Source organism: Antechinus flavipes, chromosome 5 (assembly GCF_016432865.1).
Source record: "Antechinus flavipes isolate AdamAnt ecotype Samford, QLD, Australia chromosome 5, AdamAnt_v2, whole genome shotgun sequence".
Taxonomy (NCBI): Eukaryota; Metazoa; Chordata; class Mammalia; order Dasyuromorphia; family Dasyuridae; genus Antechinus; species Antechinus flavipes.
In genome coordinates, this window is record NC_067402.1 from 92,928,206 (window position 1) to 92,948,923 (window position 20,718).

At 33.3% G+C, this 20,718-nt stretch overlaps 1 protein-coding gene across 8 annotated transcripts in view; it reads left to right on the top strand.

Moving 5' to 3' along the window:
- Positions 1–20,718, top strand: part of EZH2 (enhancer of zeste 2 polycomb repressive complex 2 subunit) — a 109,005-nt gene that overhangs the window by 53,162 nt on the left and 35,125 nt on the right. For 5 of the 8 annotated variants that reach the window (XM_052001725.1, XM_052001721.1, XM_052001719.1 and 2 more), the window contains 2 exons: positions 688–810; positions 5,813–5,941. In XM_052001725.1, the coding sequence (XP_051857685.1) occupies positions 694–810; positions 5,813–5,941 (246 nt within the window). In that variant the 5' untranslated portion in view covers positions 688–693. The remainder of the gene's footprint in view (positions 1–687; positions 811–5,812; positions 5,942–20,718) is intronic. The other 3 variants (XM_052001723.1, XM_052001726.1, XM_052001724.1) reach the window with 1 other exon arrangement.

Consider the following 20,718-nt stretch of genomic DNA (forward strand, 5'->3'; position numbering starts at 1 on the left):
ATGTTGGAAAGCAATTTGGAAATGTGCTAACAAAATGATTAAAATGGATAGGTGATCTAACATTCACTGATCCTTCATTTGAACAAAGTCTTAAGAGTTTAGTAAAGGTAAAGAAAAAGGAAGTTTATTAGGTAATGTCAAGTGGAAAAAAAGAACTGCCACTGTAATAAACTTTTGCTGTAATTTATATACTTTACATATATTGAACTTTATTTTTCCTGTTTTTGTTGCATGCAATCTTCCTGCTTTGCTTAATTTTTGTTTGATCTTTTTAAAGATTATACTGTTCATTTTATTTCCTACTTGGGTAATAACCAATTCAGTAACGAGATCTTTTAGGTGTATAAAAGGGGGCTTTAAAAAAATGGTCAAAGCTATTTTATGTATTATATATTTGGCCCTTATTATTGGTCACATTTTTAGTAAAATGATTTTAGAAGATCTAGAGCCCTTGTAAATGCAAAGTTTATTTATAGATACATTTAATGGTTTATCCTTGTTATGAAATCCTTTTTTTCCTCTGAAAATGTAAATGTTGTACATTTCTGCAAATGAGAGACTATGCATAATACTTTTTCCTTTATTGTTTTTTACTTACTCAGAATTGAAATAATGTTGAGTTAAAAATAACTGATCACGTTTAGGAAATATAGATTACTTATTTTAGTGTGAAATAATTTCTTTTAGATAATCATGGGCCAAACTGGAAAGAAATCCGAGAAGGGACCAGTTTGTTGGCGGAAGCGCGTAAAATCTGAATACATGAGATTGAGACAGCTCAAGAGGTTCAGACGAGCTGATGAAGTAAAGGTATGGATTTATCTTTTTTAAAAAAAACAAATTTATTTTTTAAAAATTTTGTACTTAACACAAAACATTTTTACAAACAGAACTGAATACAAAGAAGTTTGTTTATGAAAGCACAAAATCTCCATTTGATATCACTTTAAAAAAGAAAGGTAAACAATAGATTCCACATATTACTTTCAAAACTCTTTGTTTCCTTCTGAATTCCTTGGGTGTGTGTACATACGTATGTGTGAGTGTGTATGTATGTCTTATTTCAGTGACCTTTTTGGTGGTGTGTGAGGTGGGGCATCATATATTGCTAATCTACTCTTTCCATTTTAATCCACTGCAATTAAAAAACCAAGATGAAGAGGGGGAAAACCTATTGTTGTAAATGAACAAGCAAGTAAAATGAAAATTCCTGATGTTCACCGGGGTAACATCTCATGATAGGTTCTTTGGAGACATGGTTAGTCATGACTTTGATCATAATTCTCAAGTCTCTTAAGTTGTTTTTCTTTATAATATTGTTTTATTAGTATAAATTGTTTTCTTGATTTTGCTTATTTTACTCTAAAAATTTCTCATTTCTCTCAGCACAATATTATTTCATTACACACACACACACACACATACACACACACACATACACATTGTGCCATTCCTTAATTATGTAAGAGAAAATTTAAGGCACTCATTAATTTCTTGATTTCTTTTTTCTCTTTTAATCACTCTTCAGTGATTATTTTTCTTGTGCCTTTTCCCTCACCAATATTATTCTTCTTCTAAAAATCTGCACCTCGAATTCTTGCTTGTTTGCCCATTAAGAGAAATGTATTTTTACACCAAACTGTATATGCGTCTAATCCTCCTTTTTTATCTGACTTGTATCAGTGAGATTCTTCTGATGTCCACTTTCCTTCCATATTTATATACTCCCACACATCTCAATTATGAGATGTTTCTCTTCCCCATTTATTTTTGCTCTCTTTTGTCTTTCTCCTGTTAAAAACTTTATATCCTTTCAAATCCTTTAAACAAACTAGTTTCTCAAGGATTGTTTTTTTCTTCTCCATTATTATCATATTAGCACTATGCACCATTACAAAGCTCTATAGAACATAGACCAATTGCTCAAGTAAGTTTACCTTTCTAATTTTCTGTAGACTTTAACTTTTTTTATTTTAGAAAAGTTAAAAATCAGGAAGGATTGAAAGTCTTCTCTTTCATTACCAATCTTATTTTTATTTTTTACTTCTAAGATTACCCTCAATTTTGTTGGCTGATTTATTCTTAGTTATTAGCTATCCCATTTGCCTTTTGGAACTTAGTATTCCAAGATACTCAATTCAGAGTGTAGTTCCTTAGTCTTAAACTCACTTTTTTTCTTAATGTGACAGTTTGATATTGTTTTGGCTATGACATTCCTGGGACTTTTGAATATTCTTTCAGAAGGAATCAAAATATTTCTATCTTCAGGTTGCTCTGTTTTTTATAGATTTAGAAAGTTTTATTTATGATTTCTTGAAAAATACCATCTAGGCCCTTTTAAAAAAATTCATGTTTTTCAGGGAATTCAGTGATTCTCAAATTATTTCTTGTTGACTGGTTGTCCAGGTTATTACTTTTTAATATTTGATACCTTATTTTTTCTTTCTTTTCTACAAATCTTTTGACTTTGTTTTAATATTTCTTGATGTCTCATGGAATAAATGATTTCTGTTTAGTCTGTTGTTTGATCTATTCTATTTGGTCCCTATTTTTCAGGGAGTCCATTTTTTTGGCAAGGTTTACAAATTCTTTTGAGCTATTCTTCTGATTCCTTCCTTAAGTTTTTGTTTAATTTTAGATATTCCTGAAATCCTAGTGGGGAAAAAAAAATTTTTTTTGAGACTGTTTATATTTGATGTAGAGTTTCTTTTTTCTTTCAGAATTTATTTTTAAAAATGTATGCTTCTCAGTGCCTTCTTCAACTTTTTCAACTTTTTAGTTTTGGTTCCTGACTTGGAGATTTATGCCAAAACCAGATTCAAGCCTGAGCCTTACTTATGGGTGGTCTGATCAGCATTGCTTGGTCTCACTTGGATCCTTAGGGGCCCTTTGTGGTCTTTCAGGAAAGGGTGCCAGAGACCTCTGAGCCCATCTTTCTACTAGCTGAGAGATTGCTGACTTGTTTGCCTACTAGTATTGGTATTGCTGATGGGTCTGTTTTTTCCTGTTGCTTATGCATGGGCTTCTGACTTTTTCTTTCTTTTTTGGGGGGACAGTTTTGTGATAGAAGTTACATGCTGTATTTTCTCACCGTACTTCTTGATTATCATTCATTTTATTAGGACTATCAGGTGTTTGTTGGGATATGTAATCAGTCTGCTTTCATTTAAGCAGTCTTTTAGGCCATTTTCCTTACTTCCTCAATGCATTTGGTATCTGTTTTTATCTCTTTTCTCCAGTTCCTGCCTTCATATTAGGGGACTTAAATATAGAAATTGACTCTCACAACCAAAGTACTTAGTTCTTAAATTACTCACTTCTCATGAACTACAATTTGACCCATCTTCAACTATACACAAAGATGTTCACACCATTGGTCTTGCCATTATCCACCAATGTCACTATTATGTTTAAGAATTATAAAAACCCTTCATCTGACCATGTTCTATTTACTTTTCCCCTCTCCCTCTGCGTTTCCTTCCAAAACTCTATTCTCCATCCACACTATAACTTCTAATCCTGTACCCATTTCTCTCTTATGGTGGCTCCTGTACTCTAGCCATTCTCTCCTCTTTTCCCCAACTTGACCCCTTGGTGAACCAGTTTCACTTTCAAGTCCTAAGTTCCCTTATCTTTTTACTGATTGTGCCCTATCATGTCTCAACCTTGGATTACTCCCACAACTACTATATATGTTGATGAATAAAGATAGAAAAAATTTGTTACAAATTTACATTATTACAGCCTCAAGTGGGCCTTCATGGTCTCTAGGTAATCCTACTTTATCTTCTTTTTCAACTCACTATCCCAGTAATGTTTCCAAACTTATTAATCTCTCTTTTAATCTCATATGTCTTCCCCTCCTTCTACTCTCATAGTTGAGAATCTTAACTCGTGTTTTACAGAAGAAATTGGAGCTGTTGGCTGTGAACTTTTATTACTTCTCTTCATCATTGTGTTTTGACTATGTGCTTTCTGACACTAATTCCTCTTTTAGCTCTATCTTGCGTAAAGACTTCTTCATTGTTCCTTACCAGGTCTAACTTCTCTACTTGCAAAAGCATTACTATTCCATTTTCTCTCCTACAATTATCATTGATTCTTCTTTGTCTACTGATTCCATCTCTATTGCCTGCAGACATTCCCATGTCTCCTTATCCTCAAAAAACTCACTTGATCTTTCCATCCCTATTAGTCATTGATCTATATTTCTTCTACTCATTTTTATTTACTTAGCTCAATTCTCTGAAAAGATACTCTGCAAAGATACCTATATTTTTTTCTCTTTTTACTCTTTTAATTATCACTTACAGTCTGGCTTCTGACTTGGTTATGTTGCTGAAAATCTTCTCTCCAGAGGTACCAGTGATCTTTTTCTCAGTCCTCGTTCTTCTTGACCTCTGCAGTTTGAGCACTGTTGATCACTGTCTTCTCCTTGGTCCTCATTTCTTGCTGTTTTCTGGATACCACTCTCCTGGTTCTTCTATGTGTCAGTCTTCTTTGCTGGATCCTCCTTTACTTGATCCCTTTAGCCACAGATGTCCTTCAGGGTTCTATTCTAGGTCCTTTTCTCTTCTTCCTACTACTTCCCTTGATGATCTCATCAGCTCCTGTGGATTTAATTACCATCTCTGTGCTGATGATACTGAGATATATTCATTCTCCTCCAACTTCTGCTGATCTCTATTCTCATCTCCAACTGCCTTTTAGATATCTTCCATCTGGTGACACTTGACTTCCTTGCTGTTCCATAAATAGGATACTTCAATTCTTGACTCTAAATTTTTTCACTTGCTTTCTACCTCCTGTCTTCCCTTGGCTTCTTTTAAGTCCCAGCTAGAATCTTATCTTCTGCAGAAAAGCCTTTTCTAACCCCATTCTACTTTAGTCAGTTAATAATCAATAAGTGTTTATTAAGTGCCTTATAATGCCACACACTGTGCTAAGTACTAGGGATATTTAAAAAAAAAAAAGGCAAAAGACAATGTCTGCCCTTCACATTCTAATGGGAGAGACAAGCAGCAAAGAAGTATGTACAAACAAGCTGTATATACAGGATAAAGAAGAATGAGAAGGAATGCATCCTAGGACTTTCACTGTTAATTATTTCCTATTTAGATATTCATATATTTCCTGTTTATTTCATAGATACTTAATAAATATTTATTGATTGACTGATTTTCCAGATGTATTTTCCAAGTATATATAAGATTCTATTTATGTGTTGGTAGTTATTGTTTAAAGGAAATTTTTAATTCTTAAAGCACACATTTTACATGTGTAACTTTTTTGCTCACTTAAAAAATTAACAATTTTAACTTGTCTGAAATATGAAAACTTTGATTTCAAATGATACAATTTCAGCTAGTTATGTCATTGTAGTTAAATATATAAATTTTAATCATATATTTTAATAGTGATGGTTATATTTTAACTTAGAATCAAATTTGAAACAAATTATTTCTTTGTAATATAGTTTTACTGTGTAAGTATATACCAAGAATTTGTACTTCCTTATTTAAGTATAGAACATTTCCTTGTTTTTGTGCATTTCTAAAAATCAGTTTGTCTTTTTATGTAATAAAAAAATATAGGGAATATTTTTTCAGAAAATGTTCATTTTGTGTATTTTTTCCATTATGAAATAAATACTAGGTATATGATGTATATGTGTATGTATGTTATACACATAGAATGCCTTTTTGTAGAATCTATATGAGTTTCAATGAATAGTCCTGATGGCATTCTAGGAAAATTGCTTGATGACTTGAAATTAACAAATTCCCCTCCTCCCTTTTTTTTTTTTTTTAAGAGTATGTTTAATTCTAATCGGCAGAAGATTCTAGAAAGGACAGAAATCTTAAACCAGGAATGGAAACAGCGAAGGATACAGCCTGTACACATCATGACTTCTGTGAGCTCATTGCGCGGGACCAGGGAGGTTGGTTAACATGACATGTTGTAGTAATGTCAGCACATTTTGGTTTTACTAGTGGAAAATTGGTTGGGAGTTGTAAGGAAATCACTTGACTTTTTAGCATGCTCATCTTTTTGTTATTGGCTTTTTTATAAGAAATTTTTTATCAGCTACTATTTAAGTATTTTAAAAATTGAAATATTTAATAAGCTTTTGGCACTACCATTGAATTTTTCTTTATAAGCATAAGCAGAATTGACTGTTAGTTACCATGAATTGGTCTCATGCTAAGAATTTAGTATTCTTCTCTTCCTCCTTCCCGTATATGGCTTAAAAAATATTTTTGTTAGATACTCTTGTTGAAGGCTAATGTTTTTCTTTCTCTGTTAGAAGTAAGGGCTTTGACTTTGGGCTCTAGAGAATACCATGCTTAGCTTTCTCACAAATATTTAGGAAAAGGTAAGAGAAATTTAGATTTAATGTATAAGCAATAACAGTTCTTTCTTCTGAAGTAGGGAATTGTTTTGGATAAGAATATTTTTATAGTTAAAGAATTAGTCAGATTTATTCATTTGGATTGTATTCTATTGTTGAATTTTTTTTTAATGATGGAAGTTCTGAGTAATTCAGACTGTCTTCTAAGAGAAATGATATTTGTTTTCTAGTTCAGTCAGCAGTAACTCTCAAAAAGAAAGAAAACTATTCCTCTGCATAACTTATGTTATCATTCTCACTATATCTTTTTAAATTTCTGGATTTTTTTTTTTTTGCTGAGGCAATTTGGGGTTAAGTGACTTGCCCAAGGTCACATAACTAAGAAATGTTAAGTGCCAACCACTTAGCACACTGAACTCAGGTCCTCCTGACTTCGAGATTGGTGTTCTGTACACTGCATCACCTAGCTGCCCCTAATTTCTGGAAATTTAAAAATTAAGAATGTCTTTTCTTTCTTTCCATACCCCTTCCATGCCAAAATTGTGGAGGGGAAATTAAAATATGAACTCATTTGTTAGCTTTGAAATTATAAAAATTATACATGATTTAGATTATTTACATCATTTTTACCTTTGGTATATTACATTTAAAAGTTTTTTAAATGTAATATAAAAGTTTTTTGTAAAACAAATTTCGTTAGCTAATACTTATTTTTAAAAATTAGGAATAGAAAAAACTCAGTAAACATATATTTTTATTGTTTTGTTTTGTGTGTTTTTTTTTTTTTTTGCTTCCATTTTTAAGCAGATATAAAAAATTTGAAAGTAGTATAGTATATTATAGTATGGCATAGAAAAGAAATAAATCCCCGTTCACTAATTAAAACTTTTATTATATAAAACTGTTGAATCAGTCACATTGAACTGTCTCTAGTTTCTGCCTATTGATTTTTCCTTTTCTTCCCCTTCAATGACTTCTGTAAATTGGTTGTCTAGCTTAAGGCAGTATATCTGCCCTTTCACATTCTTGTTTTGTGATATTGTATGCTGTCTTTGAATGTATTCTAATTTCTTTCATATCCTTCAGAAGATGGAAAAAAATTTAGCAAACAAAAGACAAACCAGCCAAAGGCTGCTTTGTGGTGATCCTTGCTCCTTGCACATGCTTGGCAGACTCTTAGATTGTGTTCCTGAACCAACACACAGATATGTTCTTTAGTCACCAGAATTTGAAAAGACCTTTCTAACATCAAGTTTTGGGTGTATTTCTTGTTTAATAATCCATCAGTAGTAGTCATTATAGTGCTTTGCTCATTTTAATGTTAAGTCTTTCATCCTTGATGCATGAAATGGAAAGCAACAGAGGAGTTGGCAAAATAATTCCTGCTTTTTAAATAATTTCCACTTTATTTTTTTTCTAATTTTTAAATGAGGATACATGTACATTATCAAGAGACATTTAATTTTATTTGACCATTTGCTAAGTAATATCTGGAAAAGTTTCCCTTTCTAATTCAGGTGAAGTAATTTGACAAAGAAAATGACTTTAGAATATTGAGGTTGTTTTGCATTTGAATCCAAAAGGTATGTCTACCAAGAAATCCATTAGCTTTGGAGTACTTGAAGATCACTGATTGCTGCTTTAAAAAAATTTCTTTTTATTGACACATCTAGAAACAGGAATAAATGTTCCTTAATGTTTCCTTTTATGTACATGTAATTCCTTAATAAAAGTAATAGAAAAAGAAGACTGCGTATGAAGCAGTAGTGAATCTTCATGATTTTTTTCACATTGTGAAAAATTTGTTCACATCTTTTAAAAAGTATATTTGAAATTTAATTTGTTTTTTCTAATCCTGTATTCCTTTTCTTTGGCCTTTTCTAAATTTCCTGCTTTCTTCTCATATCTTAAAAAGTGATTGATTGATTGATATTGGAACAGTGAATAGAATGTTTTTCTTGCTATGGTGACATGCCTAATTGATATTAGATAGCATAAAATTATCAGCATAGTTTCTTGATTTTCCTCAAGTTCTGTTCAACAGCATGTGAATTGGAATGAAGAGGACTGTGAGGTTAATCCAGGGTTAGTGGTTTGCCAGGATGGGATCTCTGATAAGATAATGGAGAAGGGGATTCAAGGATTGGGCAGCCACTTGGCTCAGTGGATGTGATGAGGTCCTGAATGATGTTTTTGACAGAGAAACTAAAGAATTGATCTCTGAGGCAAGCTGGGAGAAAGCACTGATGGGAGAAGGCACTGATAGAGATCAGTTTAGCCCCACCTCTGGGGAGGTGGTCCAGTTTGAAATTCAGGTTATGTCTGTGTAGAACATGACCATCAGTTCAAGTAAATCAAAGAGATTTCTCAAGGCAAAATCAGAAAGGAATCTCCCTCCCCACAAGCAATTGGGCAAGGAGAGACAAGGTCCAGTTAACAGATTATGTAGGGGCCTGGGCTAACACTTCCTATTCACTGGATCTTTGCCCTGATTAGCCAGGACAAATGACCTCACATTCTAAATGTGATTCTAAATTTAATTTAATTTAGTTTAATTTAATTCTTAATTCATAAATGAGGAAAAACTTTCAACTCAACCACATCTTTAGGATTAACAAATTACCTTATATGGGAATTTCAGTGCCAAGGTGACCCCAACTTAGTCTCACAAAGAAAAGATCCCACTCCTTGTAAACCACATGATCTCTGGAGAAAGAAATCTGGGCCAGTTGACCTTCACTCAGTTTTTACAACACTGTCTCCATCTTTTGAGATAGTTTTCACAGTTCATGTCAAACCCCTGAGACTCCACCCTCTGTAGAGTCCTTAAGCAGTTTCATCTTGCTGTGCCCTGTCAGAAATCCCAGTTATATCTCTGAGGTTAAATTTTCTCTGTAAAATATACTGATCTCATGGCTGCTACCTTCCTTTGGATCAGCCTGCCATAACATTGCCTTGTGGTATCTTTCCCCTCTTCATTCCCCCATGCCACATGGTATCTCTGCTAACTCCACTATGCTTCCCAACCTCACTTCTCCTTACAGCTAACTGATTCTTTTAGGATGCCGAGTCCCCTTCAGGATTTAGCCTGCCAGCTAAGGGCATGCCCCAAATTCATAGTGTGCTCCCTTTCTACTGGGTAATTGCGAGTTCCACTGAGGAACTCTATTTCCTATGCTCTCCCATTCCATTTTACATTTACCATTCATTGTCTATTGTATCCCTTCATTTTGTCTGTAACCTCTTCCTTAAATAAATTTACCTTTCGCCAAAGAGAATGGCCATTGGGAATTCTTCACATGACTGAACCCCAACTCTTGTGCTGAACCTCACATCATAGAGCACATCAGATGGAATGCCACATCTGGAGTCGGAAAGACCTGAATTCAAATCAGGCACAAGCTTTGTGACCCAAAGTTACTTAACTCTCTTTACCTCAGGTAAAATGAATCTGTAAAATGAATTGGAGAAAGAAATGGCAATTATTCCAGTATCTTTGCCAAGAAAACCCTAAAAGGGGTTATGAAGAGTTGAACATAACTGAAAAATGACAGTAAAAAAAATTCTGGAATAGAGTTGTTTTACCGAGATGTTGGGTTAGGGAATAGAAGAGAATGTAGCCATAGAAGGGAATGAACAGAGGAGCAGAGGGAATGGAGGTCATAGTGATGATAAAAGGCTGTGTTATGGGCCATAAGAGAAAATATGAGTCATGAAGAAAAACAGAATAAAAGATTACACTTTATAAAGGAGTTTTAGTGGAATTTGAAGTGGAACAAGTTTGATAAAAGATATGGCCATCTCTATAGTTTAGGTGAAGTAACATTCCTTTTTTTTTTTTTTTTTTTTTTTGTGGGCAGGTGGTGAGATAATTGGTTAAGTAGCTTGTATAAGGTCATACAGCTAAATCTTAAGGGAGAAGTTGCTTAATGAATGTGGGAGGAGAGTCTGGAAGTGGTAATGGGGAAGAAGTAGCATTTCAACTCTTCTCTCCTCCTGCCTTCTCCCCCCCTCTCCCCCCCCCCCCCCCCCCACTACCACTGAGTTAGACTGCAGGAGAGGAAGTGTAGCAGGTCCTGAAACAGGTGACAAGCAAAGCATCATCAACTGAACAGAGCTGGATCTCCATAAGAACCAGAAGATGGAAGGAGTGAGAAAGGAAATCTATTAGTTATCTGGATTAAGATGAAAGGAAGTTTGTTAATTATATATGGACTCCAAATGGCATAGTTAAAACGGAGGGCAGTGAGTAAAGGAACAGTTAGTGGGGCATAGTAACTGGGGTTGTATGTTGCCAGCTGAGATTTCAGCATCACTGGGAAGGGGTGGTCAGTATGAGGGATGGGTGTATGCTAACCATTGAGGAGTTAATGATGTTATTTGAGAATGTTCCTTAATATCGAATCTGAGACAAGTCATAGGATCACAAATTTAGAGCTGGGAAGGATTCAGAGGTCATCTAATTCAATCTCATTTTATGGCTGAGGAAACTGATTTGCCCAGGTCACAGAGGCAGTACAAATCAGAGATTGAATTTGTAAACCAAGTTCTTCAGTAATATAGTATGTTTTGTGAAACCTCAGAGGGCCTCCTGCAGAGCAGTTAGGAAGGAATATGGACAGATGTAAGGAAACCTAGTCAAAAGGCTGGGGGTGAGTGGGTGGAGGTTGCCACCACCTACCAAGAAAGAACCCCTGTTGGGGCAGTAGGATACTTGGTTTACCACCTGTAACTTTGCTTGTGATGGCCCTGGAGATCACATTCATATATCATGATTTGTTTAGTTATTCCCCCAACTAATGGGCTCACATTTTGTTTCCTGTTGTTGCTCCATAATAAAAGTTGTTTCTCTTTGTCTGTCTTTCTCTGTTTCTCTTTATATACACATATCTCTATAGAGATGCTATGTTTATGTAAATAGATACATCTATCTATATATTTATTTGTAGTTACTGATTTAATTTTTAAAAACCACATAATTAGATTTATATAGAGCATTATTCGTTATATTGTGATACATCTTAAATTAATGCCTTTGATAACAGATAGCTTGTTATCATTGTGACTAAATGTCAACTAAAGTTCATGATAAAGAAAGGGAACATACATATAAACATAGGTTGGGGGTTGTCTTTTTTTCCTTTCAGTAAAAGAGGATTATTCATTCTTGATACAAAACCTCTGCCTGAACCATCTATGGCTTCTTAAAATATGGGTGATTTGATGCTTTTTTTTTTTTTCCCAGAAATTTCTTTGGCAAGATCATTGATTAAGATTCTAGTTTGTTTTTTGTTTGTAGTTGTTTTCAATCAATCAAATGTTTGATTTGTGGAATCAAGTTTCTGGGTTTCCACTCATGTAATATATTCTTATAATCCTACAGTTATTTGACTTCTGCCTCTATTTCATTATTAGAAGTTCTCAGAGCATTGAATCAATTGTTGAATCTCCATGGAAGAGTAGCTTCTTGGCTATTAATTCTTTAAATATTATACTCCCTTCCAGGTATCTTCAGGGTAGAATCTCTATCAGATACTAATATAACTCTGAGGGATTTATACTGCAGTTATGATGATATATATTTATAGGTATTCTAAAGAACTGTGCAAATGCATAGTCAGGTTAAATACTTCCTTATCTGTTAACTGATTTTGAGATTTCAAATCTCAATGAAGGACTCGTTTTGAATATTAAAAGACTGCTTATAAGATTTGGTAGGAGTAACTTTTAATAAATGAAGAACCCATTTGTTGACCAGGAAGGTTCTCTTTTTTTGTAGTCTTCCAGGATATTTTGGAGGCTCTTAGCAGAACTAAATGGGGAGGCTAGACTAGACTAGACTAGACTAGACTGTCTTGTATTGGATTTTTTTTTTTTTCTTTCGTTGATCTCTTTGAAATATAAACTTAGATGTTTGGTGCTATTGCTATAAAAATATATATCATATATATATATTTTTGGTAGATCTTTTTGCTTTAAACAGTACTATTATTTTGTCCCCTTTAAGTTTTACTATGTATTTTCACATATAATTTTGTTTTGTTTTGTTGAATACAGTATCTCTAATATTAAAAACTTTTACATGTTATTTTGCCCTTAGAACTTTTGGAGGATAACCAACTTTGTTGGGAGACAATTTTAGACTGTGCGATGTATACTTTATTATAGCAATGTATGGATATATTCAGTTTTATTTTCATTGCTGTTTTCATGTCATTTTCTTTGTTATTAAAGCAAACATTGCCCTGAATCTTCTTTAGAACTTCATGTCTTACTCTCGACATATTTTGTACTGTGTTCTATTTTTTTTTTTTTTTTGCTTAAATAACTTTTTTTTTGTGAAAAATCACTGAGGTTCTTCTTTTCAAAATTTGTTTTCTTCTGTTTGTTTTCTTCTCCATTTGTAAGGCAGTAGTAAATTTGCAAAGTATCTGCGAGCAATTCAAGTTCTTGAGACGTCAGCTTTCTCTATGAGTGATTTCTAAAAACTCTTTCAACCTTTTCAATTCATAAAGTCTGTGATCCTATGGTTTCTTATTACGAAGACACTATTATTAATTCAAAGTCACATCTTAAAAAGGTTTTGCTTTTTAAAAAAAAGTCTGCTGGAGCTATAACTGACATGAAGAATTTAGTCATTAAAAAAACTTCCCACTGATAGGGAATTTTAATTATTTACAGTAATATTCCACGTGACTATATTGTTCCTACAAGATTTTGATTATTTTTTAGATGTCCTTATGTTTACAAATGAAACCAAAAGATTTAAATATATGCATACATCCACACAAATACATATTTTGATTGATGAACTCCCCTTTGATGATGCTGACATTATAGAAGCAGTAATGTAAGAGGATTTTGCTGAAAAGAAAAAAAAAAGTATAGTTTAATAGCTAGCTTATTTAGAAACACTGGGAGATAAGATTACAAGATCATAGATTTAGTGATGGAGGATCGGAAAAGATTAATAAAAAACTATATGATTAACAAGGAAGGTGAATTGTGATCATGTATTGAGAATGAGAAGTAGAAAGCACATGAATGGTCCAAGTAGTAGGTGCCATTGAAAGATAACATGAACAAGAGGATTTATGGGACAAAATAGGGATCGAATAGGAAGACATTGCAATCTGAATAGAAAAAGGGATAGTGGCACTCTCTTGGGCTCATAAACAATTCTTCATTGTTCACTGTTCAGGTCTGGAGCTAAACCTGGCCTTATTCACCATCTCTGTTCTGTCAAGCCAAGGGATGTAACTGCCAGACTTCACTTTTGCTACTTTAGGGCTTTCTACAATTTGAAGATTCTTAATCTGTCATTTCTAATTTTTTTCACTTAATCAGACAATCAAAAAAAGAACTTTTCTACATGAAGTTGACATTCTTCTGCCTTATTTTCGATGGATGGTTCTTGTTTTACTTCTCCCTCATTTTCTACTGTATTATTCCATATGAGCTTTCTTGTGAGAAATAAAAATAAAAAAGAAACACAAAACAAACATTTGGGCAACTATTCAGTTCACCATTCTTTATTCACTATTCACAACTTTCAATTGTAGTTAACACAGTCTATGATATTTCACATTCAATTCCCCTACTTCTCTTAAGAATGGAAGGAGATACAAAAGGATTAATGTACAGCCTAAACCCAATGTAATCCTCCTAATATATGATTTATACAGCATAATACTTAATAAATTATGAGTAGTCCAATTGTGTAGAGAATTTCTTTGGATTTCAAGTATGTCATTTCTTTGAATGAATGAATAAAAAAAGAAAAAACATCATTTATTTATTTTAAATAATAGCTTTTTATTTTTATTTCTTTTTCAAAATACATTCAAAGATAATTTTCAGCATTTACCCCTACAAAATCCTTCAAATTTTTCTTCCCTCCACTAGACAGCAAGTAATGCAGTAAAAGCTAAGAATGTACATTTCTTCTAAACATATTTCTACATTTTTCATGTTACACAAGAAAAATCAAAAGAGAAAAGTGAGAAAAAAAAAACAAGCAAGCAAAGAACAACAAAAGTGAAAATTCAGCCCTCACAGTGCTCTCTCTGGATCCCAATGGCTTTATCACAAGTCTATTGGAATTGACTGGAATCACTTCATTGTTGAAAAGAGCCAAGTCCATCAGAATTGATCATCTCATAAACTTGTTGTTGCTGGGTACAATATTCTCTTGGTTCTACTCACTTCACTTGGCATAGTTCATGTAAATCTCCCCAGGTCTCTCTGAAATCATCCTACTGATCATTTCTTATAGAACAATAATATGCCATAACATTCATATAGCATAACTTTTTCAGCCATTCCCCAAATGATGAGCATCCACTCAGCTTCCACTTCTTTGTCACTACGAAAAGGACTGCTACAAACATTAAAAAATACTTTTTTCAAATCAGAATTTTAAAATTCACTTCTATTTTTCTCTGAACAACCCAAGAAATTTCTATCCGTGATAGAATGTGTTAGTATAGAGCAATAAAGTTAGATAAAACGTTTAAAATGATTATACATGTATAATTTATATCAGATTGCTGTTTTAGGGAGGGGAAAGGGAAGGAAGAGGGAGGGAAATTTGGAACTCAAAAATCTTATAAAAGTGAATGTTGAAAACTAACTTTACATGTAATTGGAAAAAAAATACTACCAAGTGAAAAAAAAATAAAGATAGATATCAAGAGAGAGTATTTTAGACATGGTATACAACTGAGCGGAAATGTAGATAAAAGATGAAATGTTTGAGGACAGGCAAGGCACGGTCTGACCATGTTACTCCCCTTCTCACTAAAGTTCAGTAGTTCTCAGCTCTAGGATTAGATGCAAACTGCACTGACATTTGAAGCCTTTCACAACCTGGTTCCAATCTAAAGGTTTATTTTTCCATTATAACAATAATAGTAATATTGGGTAACATTTACATGGCATGGACTGTATGCCAGGTACTATGTGAAGCACTGTGCTATTTTTTCATTTGATCCTCAAAAAAACAACCCTGTTGGAAACCACATTTAAGCCCAGGTCCTGAATTCAGGTCCAGCACTGTATTCATGGTGCCTCCTACATGTATACAATGATTTAACACCATTTGGCTGCCATTTTTGCTCAGTTGTCCACCAAGCTTGAAATGCTTTCTCTCCTTATGTCTACCTTTATTATTTTCCCCATTTCCAAGAGAGCAAACAATCTGACATAGGTTATATATGTACAATCATATTAATCATTATATCTATTTTTAAAAATCCCTTTTGTTGTTTAGTCATTATGAGTTGGACCCCCTTTTAGGGAGGAGGAACAGTTTCTTGGCAAAAAATACTGTTGTGGTTTATCATTTTCTTCAGCTCATTTTACAGATGAGGCACTGTGGCAGATTGCCACAATAAGTAGATTGCCTCAGGTCTCATAGCCAATAAGTGTCTGATGCTTTATTTGAACGTAAGTATTCCAGAGTCCAGGACTGGCATTCTATTCACTGTGCCACCTAGGTGTCCTTCATAATTTCTAGTTTTCACTAAAAATTGGCTCAATTCCCCCTCTAACATAAAGCCTTTAAAAATTCTCCCAGTTGCTAATGCTATACCCCTCTCCATTTCCATGTATATTTTTATATATGTGTTGTCTTCCTCAATGGGATGGAAGTTTTTTGAGGGTAGGATCTTTCACTTTTGTAGTCTTGGTACATTGTAGGTTCTTAATGTACTGGTTCTTAATGTTATATCATGTACTGAAATCACCTTTAATAAAATACAATTTTTATGTTTAAAATACTTAGAAATGTAGAATTGGAAATTCTTTAACATGAAAAATTGGAATTTTCTTTAATATGATAAAACAGTATTTATGTGAAACCAAGAGCTAGTATTATCTCTTATTTTAAAAAAAAAAAAAAAACCAACCACCACCCAGGAAATATTCCCAGTAAGGTGCGCTGCCTCTTGTCACAATTATTTTTTTAGGTGGTTTAGCAATAAAGCAAGTAACATAAATTAAGGGAACCACATTGGCAAAAATAAGTAGTTCTTTACAATTGACATATGTTGGAATATTTTAAAAATTTGAGAAAATCAACAAAAGTTGAGGTAATAAATGGCTTCAAAACAAAAGACCTGGTAAACCCAGGTAGAACACCAGCATTACTATCAGAAACAAATGCCTGGAGAAATTGATAAAAAAACAAACAAACAAACAAACAAACCTCTTTCTTGAAAATATATCAATTATTTGAGCATTAACATCGTATGGTTAATGAAATCTACATAGAGATAATTCTGAAACAATTTTAACAGAAAAGAAAAATTAGCTGAAGAGATCTCTAATGTACCTATCTAGCTTGAAACAGTATTGTCAAAATGATAATACTACCCAGATTAATATAGTTAATGCATTGCTAAAGAAAGTACAAATAGATACTTTACTGAATTAGGTAAAGGGATTATGGAAGAACAGACAAAATATCAAGGAGAATTATAAAATAATAAAGTGAGAAAAGAAAGTGTACTTCGAAGATTTAAAATTCTACAAAGTGATAATTATCAAACTTATCTGGTACTGGATAAAAGAAAAAGCAGATTAATGGAACAGCAATAGTAGTCTAGAATTAAAATCAAAGACCCACATTAGATGAGTGTTTAATAGATCCAAGGCTTTAAAATATTGGAAATAAGGACATTATTCAATAAATAGTATTGGAAAAATTGGATAGCATTATGGAAGCATATTTAAAATCTCCCTTTAGTTTCTTTAGAATCATTAAAGATATAATTTCTCCCTTAATTTTCAGACTTCTGAAAAAACTCCACCAGTAACCTCATGCTTTTGCCCCTTCGATTGTTTTTGTTCAGTACTTTTAACTGTGACTCTTCATGACCCCATTTGGGTTTTCTTGGCAAAGATAATGGAATGGTTTACCATTTATTTCTCCAGATCATTTGTAAACTGAGGGAAACGGGGTTAAGGGACTTGACCAACATCATACAACTAATGTCTAAGGCCAGATTTGAACTCAGGAAAATTGGTTTTCCTGACTCCAGACCTAGCACTCTTATCCACTATTGCTATCCCTCTGCCTTTTGCTTCCCTCACATAACTTTTCTTCGTAGAGGGCTAAAAGTCTCAGCCCTTTCTTCATTTGCCATCATGTATGGCAAAATATTGGTTTGATTCTAAGATCATGATAATGCTTTCCCCTTCTCCTTCTAACCTCCTCTCCCCCAGCTTCCTTATGTCTTCCCTCTTTAGGTTGCTGCCTTTTTGTCCCCTACCCCTTCACTCTCCTTTATTTATTTCTCTAACTTAATGCCTGGCAGGTAGCAGGCTGTAGGGGGATAGGCTTTTCTTAGGAAAATGATTTGAACGTGATAATCTAAATTAACTCTTATGCAGTAGTAACCACACTTCTTCTGGGAGAAAGGGTTAAAATGTTAGTAGAGAGGAGATGCCAGTCTTTTGAACCAGCATTTATCTATTAAGCAAATAATTTAAAAATAGTTCGGTGAAGAAATACAAATTTAAGGTTAGGGTTAGTATCTTAACATTTTCACATTCTTTAGCAATCAGAGCAATTTGATTTGAAATAATTGAATTTATACTCATTAATTTGTCAAATGTAGTAAAGATTATTTAATGTTGGTAAAGCTATGGGAACATTGGCAAACTGTTATGGGCTTTGAATCAGTTCAAACTTTTTTAAAACAGTAGAGTGATATGTGATAAAATTTAATCTGATCATGTCCTTTATCTTCCCGCCATTATATCATAAAGTTATTATTAAAAGGAAAAAAAAATATTTACTGAGGCATTATAAATAGCCTCAGTAAAGTGGAAACAGAACAATAACCTATCTGTGAAAATTGCCAAATAAATTGTTTTACATTAATGTAATGATATGTATATGACAAAAAAATGTGGATAGAATGGACAGTATAGAAAACAAAACTGTATTATTATGAAAGAACAATATAGTGAAATCCAACATAGAAGAGACATAAAATAGGGACATGTAGGCCAATAGGGACAGTTTTCAATTACTTGTTTTAATTTAATAATGCATTTTAAAAACATTTTAAATAATCTGGTATTTATTATTTATGTAAATTTTTATAAATTTGAGTTTTTTTTGGTTGGTGATGTATAGATTCAGAATAAAAAATGATCTTCCAAAAAGGATGTAAGAAATTTGTTAGTAAACTTACAGTTTTTAGTGGATCCTAAATTGACAGCTTAATTGTTTTTAAATCTATGATAGTAATTAGTGGTATCTTTGTTGCGTTGATCAAGTGTACCAAGTTAAGACTAAAAGGTCTGCATTATCTTTTCTTAATTAGAATGTTTTTTAATGGTCCTTAAATTAATGTTTTTGAAAGGGAGAATTAATGATGAAATAAAATTTCTGAGATGAGGATGAAACTATTTAATTTGTCTGCAGCTAACTAGTAAGAACACTTTTCTAAAGCTATGCTGTTGCTTATTTGTTTGTCGTGTCCTGCTTTTTATGATTCCATTTGGGGTTTTTGTGCCAAAGATAGTCGAATGGTTTGTCTTTTCCTTCTCCATTTTACAGATGAGAAAACTGAGGAAAAATGGGGTTAAGTACTTAGTTCCCACTCAGCTAGTAAGTGTCCAAAGTCACATTTCAACTCTCATCTTCCCGATTCCAGATTGGGCACTCTATCCATAGTTCTACTTACGTGCCCCAATTCATCTATCTGTATAGATATTTCTTTTCCAGCTACTCTTTTGAGTCATTGAAACTTTTAAAGAATTATGGCAATTATTTTGTGAATCATAAATTCTAATTTTCCAAGTTGGACAGATATTTTTCTTTCTCAGCTGGGAAATTCAAATATTTCTCTTAAAATGGTAGATCTACTTTTCCCTTTCTTATCTGATACTCATTTTCCATTGGTCCCTCAACCTAATTAGTCAGATGGTTAAGGGGGGAAATGCAGTATAACATGTATTTATGGAAATTATATGTATGCATTCTTGTTGATCTGTCAAATTGAATTTAATATAGTGATTACATTTTTAGTCATTTCCAGGTTCATTTCCTACATTTCCTCTTCTTTCAGTTCCTTATCATAAGTTAAAGCTCTTTATGATGAAGCGAGATCCTTTTCTCTCTTTCTCCCCAAAGTCCTGCTGCTCACAGTGACACACTGCCTTGCTTTCATTCTTAGCTTTGACTGTCTTCCTTTTGGTTAACATATTTCTTTCTCAGAGTCCCCCTGCACCCCTACTAGCCTTCATCAGATAATCTTGCTTTCAGGATGTTCACTTTCTTAGGCACTTTCCTTTTGTTTCTCTCCCTAGCCCTCACTTTTTTTTTTTTTTAAATAAATATGGGTCCCTCACTTGCATACTGATTGTATTCAGATTTTCTGGTTTCATAATTTCCTTCCCTGTCACTTCTGATAGCATTTTAAAAGCCTTTTTTGATATGACAATCAATCAAACATTTATTATTAAGTACCTCTTATAACTGTTAAGTATATAAATAAGCAAAAGACAGTCCCTGTTCTTAAGGAGCTTACAATCTGATGGAGAAAATGTGGAAATAAATAAACAAAAAGCAAGCTATAAGCAGGATAAAAAGGAAGTAATTAACAAGAGAGAAGGTACTAGAATTAAGAGGAATTGGGAAAGGCTTCTTGTAGAAGGTAGGATTTTAGAAAGGACTTAAAGAAAGCCAGGAAAAGTTAGCAATAGGAGTCAGGAGGAAAAGCATTTCAGGCATAAGGAACAGCCAGAGAAAATTCCTGCAGTCTATAGATGGAATGACTTGTTCATGGAACAGTCAGGCAGTGTCACTGGATTGAAAAATATATGGAGAGGACTAAGATGTAAGAAGAATGGAAAGATGGGAGAGGGATAGGTTATGAGGAGTTTGAATACCAAATAGAGCATTTTGTATTTGCTTCTGGAAGCCATAGGAAACCACTTGGAATTTGTTTAAAAAAATAGGATTGACACAATTAGACTTACATTTTAGAAAAATCACTTTTAATGGCTTACTAGACAATGGATTGAATGGAGTGGGGAGAGTTTTGAGGCAGACCAACCCATCAACAGGCTATTGTGGTAATCAAGGGAAGAGATGATGAGAGCCTGTATTAAAGCGGTGGCAGTGTCATGTACGGAATGGGGGGAGGGTCTTTGGGAGATGTTGCAAAAATGAAATCTATAGATCTTGGTTACAGTTTGGATATAAGTGAGAGGTAGTGAAGAATCCAAGATAATTCTTAGGTTGCAACTTCAAGGACTGGGAGAATGGTGGTATTAACTCTCTACTATAGTAGTAAAGGGTAGAAGGAAGAGATTTTCATCTTTTTCTTTTGGCCATACTGAGTTTAAGA